The sequence below is a fragment of the Notamacropus eugenii genome, chromosome 4, assembly GCF_028372415.1.
Source record: "Notamacropus eugenii isolate mMacEug1 chromosome 4, mMacEug1.pri_v2, whole genome shotgun sequence".
Taxonomy (NCBI): domain Eukaryota; kingdom Metazoa; phylum Chordata; class Mammalia; order Diprotodontia; family Macropodidae; genus Notamacropus; species Notamacropus eugenii.
In genome coordinates this window covers 359579149-359592387 of record NC_092875.1, presented here as the reverse complement: position 1 = coordinate 359592387, position 13239 = coordinate 359579149, and the positions used below count along the sequence as shown (strand labels likewise).

Below are 13239 nucleotides of genomic sequence, written 5' to 3'. Positions count from 1 at the left end.
AGTTATTTTCAATTTCTCCAATTAACATGAGGAATCCTGAGTAAGTGTAATTTCCATTATACCAGTTTCCTCTACATTACCTAGTATCTAATTCTAATAATATTAATTCAATACTCATTATAGATTTGTAAAATTCAAAGTATGTATCTGTTTTCTTGTTCAGACCTGTGATCCGTGTACTTGGAAAAACTGTGAAATTCTTACTTAAAGCCTCACTCAAAAAGGTGTTGCCCAACTAGAGAAGATACAAAACAGGACAGCTAAGAAACTGGAGGACATGCTATATGAGAAAAGAACAAACAATTAGGACTTTTTAGTCTGCAAAAACTGAAAGGGAGATGAGTCAAGTTTTTAAATTCTAAAGTTTTCTGACAGAACAAATACTGCCAAGTTCATCAAACACTAGAAAACAGACAATACCTCATATAGTTTCCTAACGAACAATATTTCAAAATAATATCAAATAATCAAAGTCTGCTACTCCACTGTGGAGAAACTATTGTAAATGGTGGCTGTCCTCTCTCGTCACAAGTCCCCTGACCAAGGGGACACTGGGAGAGTGGCTTTTGAAGCCAATCAGAAAACTGTTGCTGGCCCAGTCCAGGGGAAGTCAGCACTACAAGGAAATGAAGGGCACAGCTCCTACTCAAAACAATGTTCCCTGCACTCACTTCTCCCTCTATACTGCTGTTCTGGCCAACAAAGGTTTTGCAGAACCAATGACCAATACCAGTCAAGATATGTCCACAGTAGATATAGGAAACACTCTGAAATTTGAAAGAGTCTAGTATATATAAAAATTCAAGAAACATTTACTTTGCACTATTTATTTTGCACCAAATTATTTTGTAGGGCACAGTGCTAAGTAAAGAGCTAAATAAGACACTGTCTTTATCTTCAAAAAGCTTTTCATTTCTTATTGGTGCACATAAACTACTTTACCCAGCAGGTAGTCAACACATGGAATTCCTTACCTCCAACAGATAGTAAAAGCTGAAAATATAAATTCAAGAAGTATTTAGATAAATACATGGATGATATATCCATAAAATTTTATTAGGGAAGTTAGCAATTTGGGAGCATAACACTAATCTTTTAGATGTTTTTCATAAAATATTCATATTTTCCCCAAATATCATATAATATCATTGTTAGAATTACAACACTGGGAAGAAAGCATCATTGTTAGGTTCCCTCCTTAGGAAATCTTCAGTCAGAGGCTGGATATTCACTTATCAGGAGTGTCATAGTCTGTCAGGATTCCTTTCACACATGGATTAGACTGAATGGTCCCTAATGTCTCTTCTAACTCAAACTTTGCGATTTTTTAACTAATTTTGTCTACTTTTAATGGCATTTATGATATCAAATGATGTATCTAGTTGTTCTCACTGACCCTATGTTTATATCCCTAGTTGCTAGCAGAGACATTGCCCAGAGTATAGCTACTTACTAGCTACTGAGTAAGCAACTATTGAATTAACTGTTATCTCATAAGAAATGAACTGACATTATTGAATCTTGCTTAATAGTCCTTTTCATGAAGCTTAAAATGAGGAAGCAAATATGACTCCCCTCCATACTCCTTCCCATCTGTAAAGTCAAGCTGTATGTATCCTGTCATGTCCAAAATGTTATCCACTTTGTGAAACCAGTCTTACTGAAGTGACCTTGTTCATGTCCTTGCCCTTAGTCTGCGTGCTATGACAGAATATCTAAATTCAGACATTGTGGAAAGGTTTGAAAATAACAGATATCTGACCTCTCTAAGAATGTAATGCTTTCTCTTCCTATTCCCTGAGATTATATATGTGTGTGTATGTATGTATATACATGTATACATACACATATGATACTTTAAATTCATTCATTCTTTCTCATAAAGAAACCTGTTTTGCCAATTGGCTAACTGCTTAAAATAAACTCTGAAAAAATATCTTAGCTAAAAGACAATATAAATAAAGTGGTTTTAAGTCCATGATGCTAATTATTTTTAGTCCACATTCTCTTCTCCCTACGAAAATCTGGGGTTCTTAAGTAGCTACATCTTTTCTTTAATCTCAACAGATAATAATATATTAAGAATAAAGGGGTTTCTACAATTAAACAACAAATTAATTATACCAGCAACAAAAATGAGTTTTGAAATTTAATTTCTGAAAAGTCTACTCACCATTCTTGATGGATAAATTTAATACTGCCAGTACATACACACGGATGATACAGCGGTTTCTCAGGTGTTCCTTCTGATCGACACACCCTACATATGTCTGTTAATCAAGAATAAAAACTAATTTATTTTTGGCTTGATCATCTTTATAAAAAGAAATAAATCTAGGAATGTTATAATGTAGCACATTAGGAAAGGCATTAGGCTATAAAACAGTAATAGGCTGGCATGTATACGAAAAATTTTTGAAATCAAATTGATACTAAAATATTTATTCCTTAATGAAAATCTGACTAATTCATGAGAACAAAATAACTAGATTCAACAATTTCAAGTAGGTAAGGTCAGAAATTACCTTCTGTTTATATATCTACTATCCAATAGTATATTTACAAAATGCTGCATAGAGTATTAAAAAAAGCAAACGAGAACAGTGTCAATGGATAAACACAAGCAAAGGTTATTCGATGACCTATCTAGTACAACAGCAGTAGCTACAGGATTTGTCATATTATACACAAAAGGGTAACAAAAGAATCTCATTTTCTGACACCAGCCTCTCTAAAATCACAGAAAACTAATTTTAAAAAATCATAGCTTATCCTTATATGAAATAGTGACTTCTACAAAGAGATAATATCTCTAATCTTTAGCAACTTGTTGAATGAGCAAAGATATATTATTTTTCCAACTATACATTAAACAAACTTTATGCATATTAATTGGCAACATGAGACCTCTTTGGGTCAAAATGTTTCTTTTCTCTTACAATCTAATAAAGAAGATTTAATAATGGTTAAAAGTCAGTTATCCAAATTGGAGAGTTGGGAAGGGAGCAAAATCCTACTTGACTTTTTAAAAAGCCTTTCTACATTGAAATTTCTAAAAATATTTAAATGCATCTTTCCTTTTTAATGTCTTGAAATGCTATAACTGTATTTTCATTCAATCTGTATATGTTAAAAATATCATTTATAAAAAGGGACATTCTTTAATTTAAAAGTTTTTTAATTTCTACATTCCTCTTCCAGAAAAATGTAATAAGCTTTCCAAAATAAAACTATAATGATCTGAGATTTCATTAAATTGGAAATCTGGTTCAACTGACTAATCTGAGTATTCTCGCCTATAAAATAAAGGATTTGGACTAGGTAACCTCTGAGGATGCTGCCAGTCCTATGTCTAGTATCAATAAATTACTCAGCTGATGAATATTTATTAAGCACCTATTATATGCTAGGTACTAAAAATACAATTCAAAGAATTAAACAATCCCTTTTGGAGAATTCTAGGACCCTACATAGGTATGTTTTCCACGCAATTCAATTTAGCAAACAGTTACTAAGCACCAACAGGCTGAGGCTCCAAAAGAAGTAAGGTTTAAGACATACAAACACATACCTAGGACATGTTTTGGAACATAAATGAGCATAAGGCCAACAGATTGGCACAGGAGACTTGAAGGAGTGATCATTTCTAAATAGAGGAATCTAGAAAGATTAGATCTTGAAGATTTCAACAATCAATTAACAAGTATTTACTAAATAAGTATTAAGTGTCAAACACTTTGCTAGGTACTGGGGAATAAAATGACAAAAATGCTGTGCTCCATAACTGTACACAAAAAGAAATCTTTAGCAAAAATTATAGAAATTATCTTAAATTTAAAAATTAACGATTTCATCTGGGACATGGGGAACAATTTCTCAACCAATTCACACAGTTAAAAGAGCATTAAAAAGTTTGTTTAATGCATTCAAGGATCAAGTGCTTACTATTTGAATGTCAAGGAACTTAATTAAGCATAAAATGAGCCTCTGACTTGCATCATCATCACCACCACAAAAAATTTTTACACTTAAAAGTGGAATGTTTTAACAAGTAGTTAAACCTATTCTAGAATACCACTAATAATGGGAATCCCTGACTTTCAAAGACACATCTCACTTCTGGATCTCATTATTAGGAACTTTTTCTTTATATTGAGTGAAAAATCTAATTTTCTTTAACTTCCAAACACTGGTCCTCATTATAATGCTCTAGAGTCAAAATATTTATAGCAAAGAATTGGAAATAAAATAGATGCCTATCAGTTGGGAAGTGGCTAGAAACTTTCAAAAACTTTTTAACATTAATTTTTTAAAATTTTAAGTTACAAATTCTCTTCCTCCTGCCTTCCCCAACCTCCTCATTGAGAAGGCAAATATAACGTAAGTTATACATGTACAATTATGTAAAACATTTCTGTACTGGTCATGTTGTGAGAGAAAACAAACAAAATAATAATACAGTAAAAAAAATATGCTTCAATCTGCATTCAGATTCCATCAGTTTTTTCTCTGGAGATGGATAACCTTTTTTTATCCTAAATCTTTCAGAAATGTCTTGGATCATTTTATTGCTGAAAATGGCTAAGTCATTCAAGGTTGATCACAGTACAATATTGCTGTTACTGTGTACAATGTTTTCCTGGTTCTGCACATTCCCATCCTGCTCATCATTTCTTATGGTACAACAGTGTTCCATCACCATCACATGCCACACCTTGTTAGGCCATTCCCCAATTTCTGATTCTTTGCCACCACAAAAAAGAACGGTTATAAATATTTTTATACATATGGGTGCTTTCCCTTTTTCAAAAAATCTCTCTGGGATACAGATCTACTAGTGGTATTGCTGGGTCAAAGGGTATGCAGTTTTATAGCCCTTTGGGAATAGTTCCTGAATGTTCTCCAGAACAGTTGAATTAGTTCACATCTATACCAATAGTGCACTAGTGTCTTGATTTTCCCACATTTCCTCCAACATTCATTGTTCTCTTTTTAATCAAGTCAGTAAGTGTGAGGTAGTACCTCAGGGTTTTGCATTTGCATTTCTCTAATCAATAGTGAATTAGAACATTTTTTTCATATGACTATAGGTAGCTTTGATTTCTTCTGACAATTGCCTATTCATATCCTTTGGCCATTTATCAGCTGAGGAATGACTCATATTCTAATAAATTTGACTTAAATTCTCTGTATGCTTGAGAAACGAAGCCTTTATCACAAAAACTTGCTGCAAAAATTTCCCCCCAGTTTTCTGCTTTCCTTCTAATTTTGGCTGCATTGGTTTTGTTTGCACAAAACCTTGTTAATTTAATGTAATCAAAATTATCCATTTTACATATTCCCATTCAATTTTCTCCACATTTAACTTTTCTAAAATTCTATTCATTTCCTTAACTACTTTTCTTCTTTATTTTTTGGTTAGATTTATCTGGTTCTTAGAAAGTAGTAAAGCTGAGGTCCCCCAGTGGTATAGTTTTATTGTCTACTGCCTCCTGTAACTTATTTAACTTTTGGGTACTATAACATTTGGTGCATATATATATTGAGTACTTGTCTCACACAATTGTCTATGATACTTTTTAGCAAAAAATTATTTCCCTGCTTATTTAATTAGATTTAATTTCACTTTTTTTGTTTGAAATCATGATTGCCACCTGTTTTGTTTTGTTTTTTTACTTCAACTGTGGTATAATAGATTCTTCTCCATTCCCTTATCTTTATTCTCTGTGTGAATCTCTGCTTCATGTATGGTTGTTATAAATGACATATTGTAGGGTTCTGGTTTTTAAACCACTTGGCTATCCACTACCATTTCATGGGTAAGTTTATCACATTCACAGTTATGATTACTAACTATGCTGTGTATTTCCCTTCATCCTATATGTCCCATTTATCCTCTTCTCTCTCTCTCTGACCCTTCTCAAAAGTGTTCTGCTTCTGACCAGTGCCTCCCCTAATTCTCCCTCCCTTCTATCAGTCCCCCTCTTTTCTTATGACCTTCCCCTCCTATTTTACTGTAGGATAAGCTAGATTTCTATACCCAACTAAATGTGTACGTTATGCCCTCTTTGAGTCAATTCTGATAAGAGTAAGGTTTAAAGTATTGCCCACCACCTCCCCATCTTTCCCTCCACTGTAAAAGATTCATGCCTATTTTATGTGTGATAATTTATCCCATTCTACCTCTTCCTCCCCTCCTTTCCCAGTGCATCCCTCTTTCTCACTTCTTCCCTTTATTTTTTTTGGATATCATCTCATCATAGTGAACTCCACCTATGCTTTATACTTCTAAATGCCCAAGTAATGAGAAAGTTCTTAGGAGTTACAAGTATCATCTTTGCAATGGAGAAATGTAAACAGTTAAACCTTCTTGAATTCCTTATTATTTCTCTTTCCTGTTTCCTTTTTTATGCTTTTCTTGAGTCGTGTATTTGAAAGTCAAATTTTCTATACAGCTCTACTCTTTTCATCAGGAATGAAAGTCCTCTATTTCATTAAATATCCATTTTTCCCCCTGAAGGATTATACTCAGTTCTGCTAGGCAGGTGAATTTTGGTTATAATCCTAGCTTTTTTATCCACCAAAATTTCATAATCCAAGATCCTTTAATGTGGAAACTGTTAAATCTTGTCTGATCCTGACTGTGGCTCCAGGATATTTGAATTGCTTCTTTCCAGCTTCTTTGCAAAATATTCTCTCCTTGAGCTAGGAACTCTGGAATCTGGCTATAACATTCTTGGGAGTTTTCAACTGGGAATCTCAGGAGGTAATCTTTGGCTTCTTTCCATTTTATTTTCCCCTCTAGTTCTAGGATATCAGGGCAGTTTTCCTTGATAATTTCTTGAAATATGATGCCGAGGCTCTCTTTTTTTGATCATGGTTTCCAGGTAATCCAATAATTCTTAAGTTATCTGTCCTTGATCTATTTTCCAGGTCAATTGATTTTCCAATGAGATGTTTCACTTTTTCTTCTACTTTTTTCATTCTTTTGTTTGTTTTGTTTTCTTTATGTCTCAATTACGTGTTTCTACTCACCCAATTCTAATTTTTAAGGAATTATAGAGCGCTTTTGTTACCACCTTTTCCATTTGGCTAACTCTGCTTTTTAAGAAGTTCTGCAATCGGCTGGAGAAGAAAGGATCGAAAAGTATCACTCATGCGTTTAGAGGGGTTTAAGCCTTGGCAAGAAAGACAACTATCTTCATTATATGAGACAAGGGTGAAGGAGAAGATAGTAGCAGAGGCATCCAGGTGATATAAGATGAAGATGAGGGGGGAAAAAAGAGCTCTCAGCAAATAGCCTCAATTTTTTTCAGTAAAAAATGAGGCAACATTCTTAGCTCAGAGGGTGGGTGTTCCAACTGGGCTACTTCTAGCATCATGAAAATCAGATGCAATAAAAAGGGCCTTTGAAAATCCCTATCATAGAAAAGTCAGCTATTATTACTACTACTCCATGCTTTTCCTCCTATTGTCATACTCCAACCCCTTCACCAACATCCCAAAAATTATTTTTCTCTACTATTTTTCACTTAAATGTTATTTCTGGTTCAAATGCCAACTCACAAAACTTAGACTCTCAGAGGTGCTGGGAACTTTAGAGGTCATCTAGTCCAACCAATAAATGAAGACATACTCTTTACACTATTTCTGAAAAACTGTCATCAAGCATTCACTTGAAGCCTTCCGAAGCTACTACCTCTGAAGAAAGCCTATTTCACTGTTGGACTGCTCAAACTACTAGGAAACCAAAACGTACCTCTCAGCAACTTCTACCCATTGGTTCTAGTTATGCTCTCTGGGTCTTGTCTTGCAGATATTCCTAGCTTACAATGACTGCTTTCTCCTCTTAACTTCTGTAATAATTATTTTCTAAACCTCTTACACGACAATTATGCTATGCCATCTTATATTGTTTTATAACTGTTTATGTGGCCTGTATCTCTCCAGCTACAATAAAAACTATGTATTCCCAGAACCTAACACAGTACATACTAGGTAATTAATAAATGTGTATAGGTATATGGATTAAAAACAATGGTGACAAGTAACTGCTATCAATAACCAAATAACAGCTATCAGTTTTCATTTCAGTCTTTAAGTAAAAGGTGATAACTGACTGGCAAAAAAAAAGACTCAAAAATTAGAGTGGGTTTTTTTTTTTAGTTTCAAAGAAAATTTTCATTAGCAATCATGAGAAATACTTACACTACTACTGCTATTTTCATTGTTGAAAAATTATTAATTCCCTTCCATTGTTAGTTGGATTAATTCCAACATCATTTTAGCAAACATCTAACCTGGAATATGAATTACATTCTAGTGACTGCTTCTGATTAGTCCAATTCAATCATCATTCATTAAGTATCAATTATGTCCAAGGTGCTAGGGAATAAAAAGACCAAATCAAATACAATTCATAACTTCAAGGAGCTTATGTTATGCTGGTAGGATGCATGGTAACATAAGATGATACATGGTAATTTGACAAGATAAAAAAATGGGATCCGGAAAGGCATCCCATAGTAACCAGCCTTTAAGGAAGCCAGGGAGCCTAAGAGGCAGAAGTGAGAACTTTACTTTTGGCTTCCCAACACAGTGGATATAATCAAACTTACCAAAAGATCACCTTGAGCAATGATTCATCCAAATATGGATTCTGTGATTTAATAACATTAAATGTCTTAAATGTTAAGTAATAACAGTACCTTTGCAATAATATATATTTGCAGTATCTTGCAAAATGTAAAACAATTCAAGAATGAACTACCAGAATGTTTACAAGAACTAAAGGAAAGGAGGATAAAGGATAAAGATCACCAAGTCCATTTTTGAATTCTACTTCCTCCTTCCTAGTAGCGCTGCAACTTCCCAGTTAAGTTCTTACTCTGCTATTTTCAGAGTTCAGGGAGAAAATAGTATAAAATTCAAGAAAAAGAAAGTGAAATCATAGGAATAGGGGCTTTCATTGTGCAATTAGATGAAAATCAAACAAATACTAAAATCCAACATGGAAAAACAATCAGTACATTATTAAATAATTTTATAATTTCTGTTGTAATATATTTATTGGATTAAGACAGACCCTATGTAACTTACTCATATGAAAATATTGACAGAGGGTGAGTCTCAACTGGGAAATCTAAGACCATGGGGAAATTCAAAGATATCATTTACTAACAAGTAATAATGACTGAATTATGCTGACTTCATTAAGTAAATGAAAATGTTTACAACAGTGTAAACAGGATCCTAATGAATATGCTAATTTTAATCCCCCCCATTGCTAGTTTTTAGGTATAAAATAAGCAGTAAAACACTAATCTTGGGGAATAAATCATGACCATGTTCTAAGTGCATTTCTAAAAAAACTGGAATTGGCTACTTGAAGTAAGAATTTCAGTCTAGGGGAAGGAAAGCTCAGGTGTGAATCCTACACTATTCAAGAAATTAGCCTTTACAAAAAAACAAAAACACTAAAACCTCAGATCACATTCACTGGTCCAAATATGTGATTTCCTCATTATGGAAAATCTCCAGTGATGCAGATCATAACTCCTCAGTAAGTTAGAGTTGCTTGGAGTAGTGAGAAGTGACTTGACCAAAGTCATATTCCTATCATGTGTCAGAGGCAGTACTTGAATCCAGTTCTTCCTGACTCCAAGAGCAACCAGCCCTTTTTACTAGGATGCCACTCACAAGTCCAGACTAAATCACATAAAAGGTAATAATCTGGCAAAACAAATAAACTAAATATGACAGTGTAGAGAGCTGTCACAACAGAAGTTCTCCTAGGATGAAAAAAATCATCTATCTTTTCCATATTCTGGTAATAAAAAAAAATAAAATGTTATAGCATATACTACACTTAGTCTATGGGTCTACATTACTTGATATTTTTGAACTATTTTTTTTTAAAAAAAGAAAAAATCCTTCCTCTCTTCTATCCTACCTTTTCCACCCTCAAATGAGAATGCAAGAAAAACAAAACTCCTGTTACAAACATGTATAGTAAAAACAAAATAAACATGTGCATTGGCAATGTCTAAAAGAAAGAAAACACATAAATACATGGATGTGTACATAATATGTCTCATTCTGCACTCTGAATCCTTCACCTCTATATTAGGTGGTAGGTTTCATCATTGGTCCTCAAATAACAGCTATCAGTTTTCATTTCAGTCTTTAAGTAAAAGGTGATAATTTACTAGCAAAACAAAGACTCAAAAACTAGAGTGGGGTTTTAATTTTTGTTTTAAGGAAAATTTTCATTAGCAATCATGAAAAATACTTATACTACTACTACTTTCATTGTTGAAAAATTACTAATTCACTTCCATTTTTAGTTGGATTATTTCCAACACCACTTTAGTGGAATCACCTAACCTGGAATATGAATTACATTCTAGTGACTGCTTCTGATTAGTCCAATTTCATCATCATTCATTAAGTATCAAATTTAGACCTGCTTAGTAATATTAATATGGCTAAGCAGCTAATTAGCTCAGTGGATGGAGAACTGTTCCTGGAGTCAGGAAGACCTGAGTTCAAATCTAGCCTTAGGCACTTACTAGCTGTGTGACCCTGGGCAAGTCACTTAATCTCTGCCTTAATCTACTGGAGAAGGAAATGGTAAATCACTCCAGTGTCTTTGTTCCAAGAAAACTCTAGGGACAGTATTGGTGTGATATGGCCCACAGGATCATGAAGAGTTGTACATGACTAAATGATTGAACAGCAAGTAATGTGGCTAGTTGTGTTGCCACATAGTCATATCATAATCAGGATCACACTTTGAGAACCACTCTCCTAAAGTAACCATGCCACTAACTGATACCTCCGTTCAATAAACTGGCAGCTACATATTACTCCAAGGATCAAATACAAAATTCTTTTTGGCATTTAAGGCCCTGGTCAACCTGGCTCCAAGTTGCCTTTCCATTTATGATGTCCATATACTAATCCAACAAAATGAGCATTCTTATTGTTTTTCATATATGTACCATTCCATTTCCAGTCTCCATGTCCTTTGCACACAGTCATCCACTCCTGAAATTCATTCCCTCCTATCTTTTGGCCTATTAGCATCCCTAGTTTTCCACAAATCTTAGTTCAAACACCTTTTACTTATTATAGGAAGTTTTTCTGGATTCCCCCAGCTACTACTGGCTCCCCACGATTACTCTGCATTTACTTTGCATATATTTTGTACATAATTATACATATACATGTTACTTCCTTTCACTGAATGTGAGTTTCTTAAGGCCAAGTCCTGTTTGTTTTCTTCTATATCATTCCAATATGTAGCACAGTAGCAAGTCAACAAGTATTTATTAAGATATATACACAGATATAAGACCTATTTATATATCTATATGCTTGGTAACAAAAAGAAACACAGTCCCTGCCTGCAAAGAGCTTTACATTTTAAGTGAAAAAGATATGGAGTATGGCACACATATATTTGTTGCTCAACTGTCTGAAAGCAATATAAAGGCTAAGATGTATGAGAGAGAACAAAGATGAAAGAGGAAATGTCTCTAAACCTTGGTAAGAAGCATACCCTTAAAAAAGAATGAGGGTAATGATGTAAGTATACCAACATAATTACTCGAGTAGTTCCTTCCCCTAAAATGTGATTTACCTTTCTTTGAGGAATCTTAATGCAATCTGGTAAGCATCTAAATTACATCCAACTAAATACAGATTTTGAATAATATTTCTAATGTACTTTCAGGAAAGTCTAACTACATACAGAACATCTAGCATTATGCTTTAGGTGGACTGGGTCTTCAATAAATGTTTGATGAATAAATTAACAAATGAAAGAAATACAACAATTCAAAGTAAAATTATATAGGATTCTATACTGGTTTCTTCCCCACTCTCTAAAAGCAGAATAGGATACAGATGCTGAGTATAAGCAGCAGATAAACAGAACCACAAATTTTGAGAGAAAGGGGACCTCAGAGGTTATCAATTTGAACTCTGTCTCTTAACTGAAAAATCTAAAGGCCTTTTGTTTCATCCTTCTTGACCTCTCAGCAACCTTTGACACTATCTGTCACGCTCCTGTCCTTGATATTTTCTTCTCTCTAGGTTTTCAAATCTCTCCCCACTGATCTAACCTAGTTCTCCTGTTCGTCCCTCCTCAGTCTCCTCTGCTGGATCTCCACCAGGTCACACCTGCTAACAACGGGAGCCCCACAACTCTCTGACATGGGTCTTCTCCCTCTGTACTATTTCACTTAATGATTTCATCAGTTCCCATGGATTCAATTATCATTTATCTCCGTGCAGATAATTCTCAGATATATTTTTCCAGGCCTAATGTCTCTTCTGACCTCTAGTCTCACATCTCCATCAAGCTTTTAGACATCTTGTCCTTTATGTCTGATGGACAGCTTAAACTCAACATGTTCACAGGTGAACTCACATTTCTCCCCCTCCCTAAATTCTTCCCCCTTCTTCCCAAATTCCTTATTATTGTCAATGATACCATCATCCTCCCAGTAACCTAGGCTCAAAACCCAGGTGTCATCCTCGATTTCTCATTTTCACCTTACATGTCCAATCAATGTTCAAGACTTGTTGTTTTCACCTTTGTAATGTCTCTCAAATATAGCCCCATCTCTTCTCTCAACCTGCTAATATCCTGGTGCAGACCTTCATCACTTCATGCCTGGACTGTTGCAATAACTTGTTGGTCTTCCTGCCTCAAATCTCTCCCCACTTTAATCCATCCTCCACTCAGCTGTCAAACTGACTTTCCTAAAGCACAGGTTCCTAATTCAATAAATTTCAGTAGTTGCCTAACACCACCAGGATCAAATATGAAATCTTCCATTTGGCATTCAAAGCTCTTCACATCCTGGCCCCCTACCCTGCCAGTCTTCTAATATCTCAATCTCCTCCAGGCACTCTTCAATTCAGTGACGCTGGCCTCCCCTGCTGATCCTTGAACAAGACACTTCATCTCTAGACTCCAAATGTTTCCACTGACTATCTCTCATGAATGGAATACTCTGCCCCATCTCAACCCCCACCCCACCAGCACTCCCTACCTCTCCATTTCCACCTCCTAGCTTCCCTGGCTCCCTTGAAGTCTCATCTAAATTCCTCCCTTCTACAAGAAGCCTTTCTTTATTTCCCTTAATGCTAGTGGCTCCTGAGATTACTCCTAATTTATTCTGCTTTAGCCTTTCTTTGTGACCTCAGTGCTTAGCACATAGTAGGTAC

At 34.7% G+C, this 13239-nt stretch overlaps 1 protein-coding gene across 1 annotated transcript in view; it reads right to left on the bottom strand.

Annotated features, from left to right (window-relative positions):
• MARCHF6 (membrane associated ring-CH-type finger 6) overlaps positions 1-13239 on the bottom strand; it is an 80259-nt gene that overhangs the window by 51695 nt on the left and 15325 nt on the right. Inside the window, 2 exon segments of the mRNA XM_072605423.1 lie at positions 975-993; positions 2174-2270. Coding sequence (XP_072461524.1) covers positions 975-993; positions 2174-2270 — 116 coding nt within the window.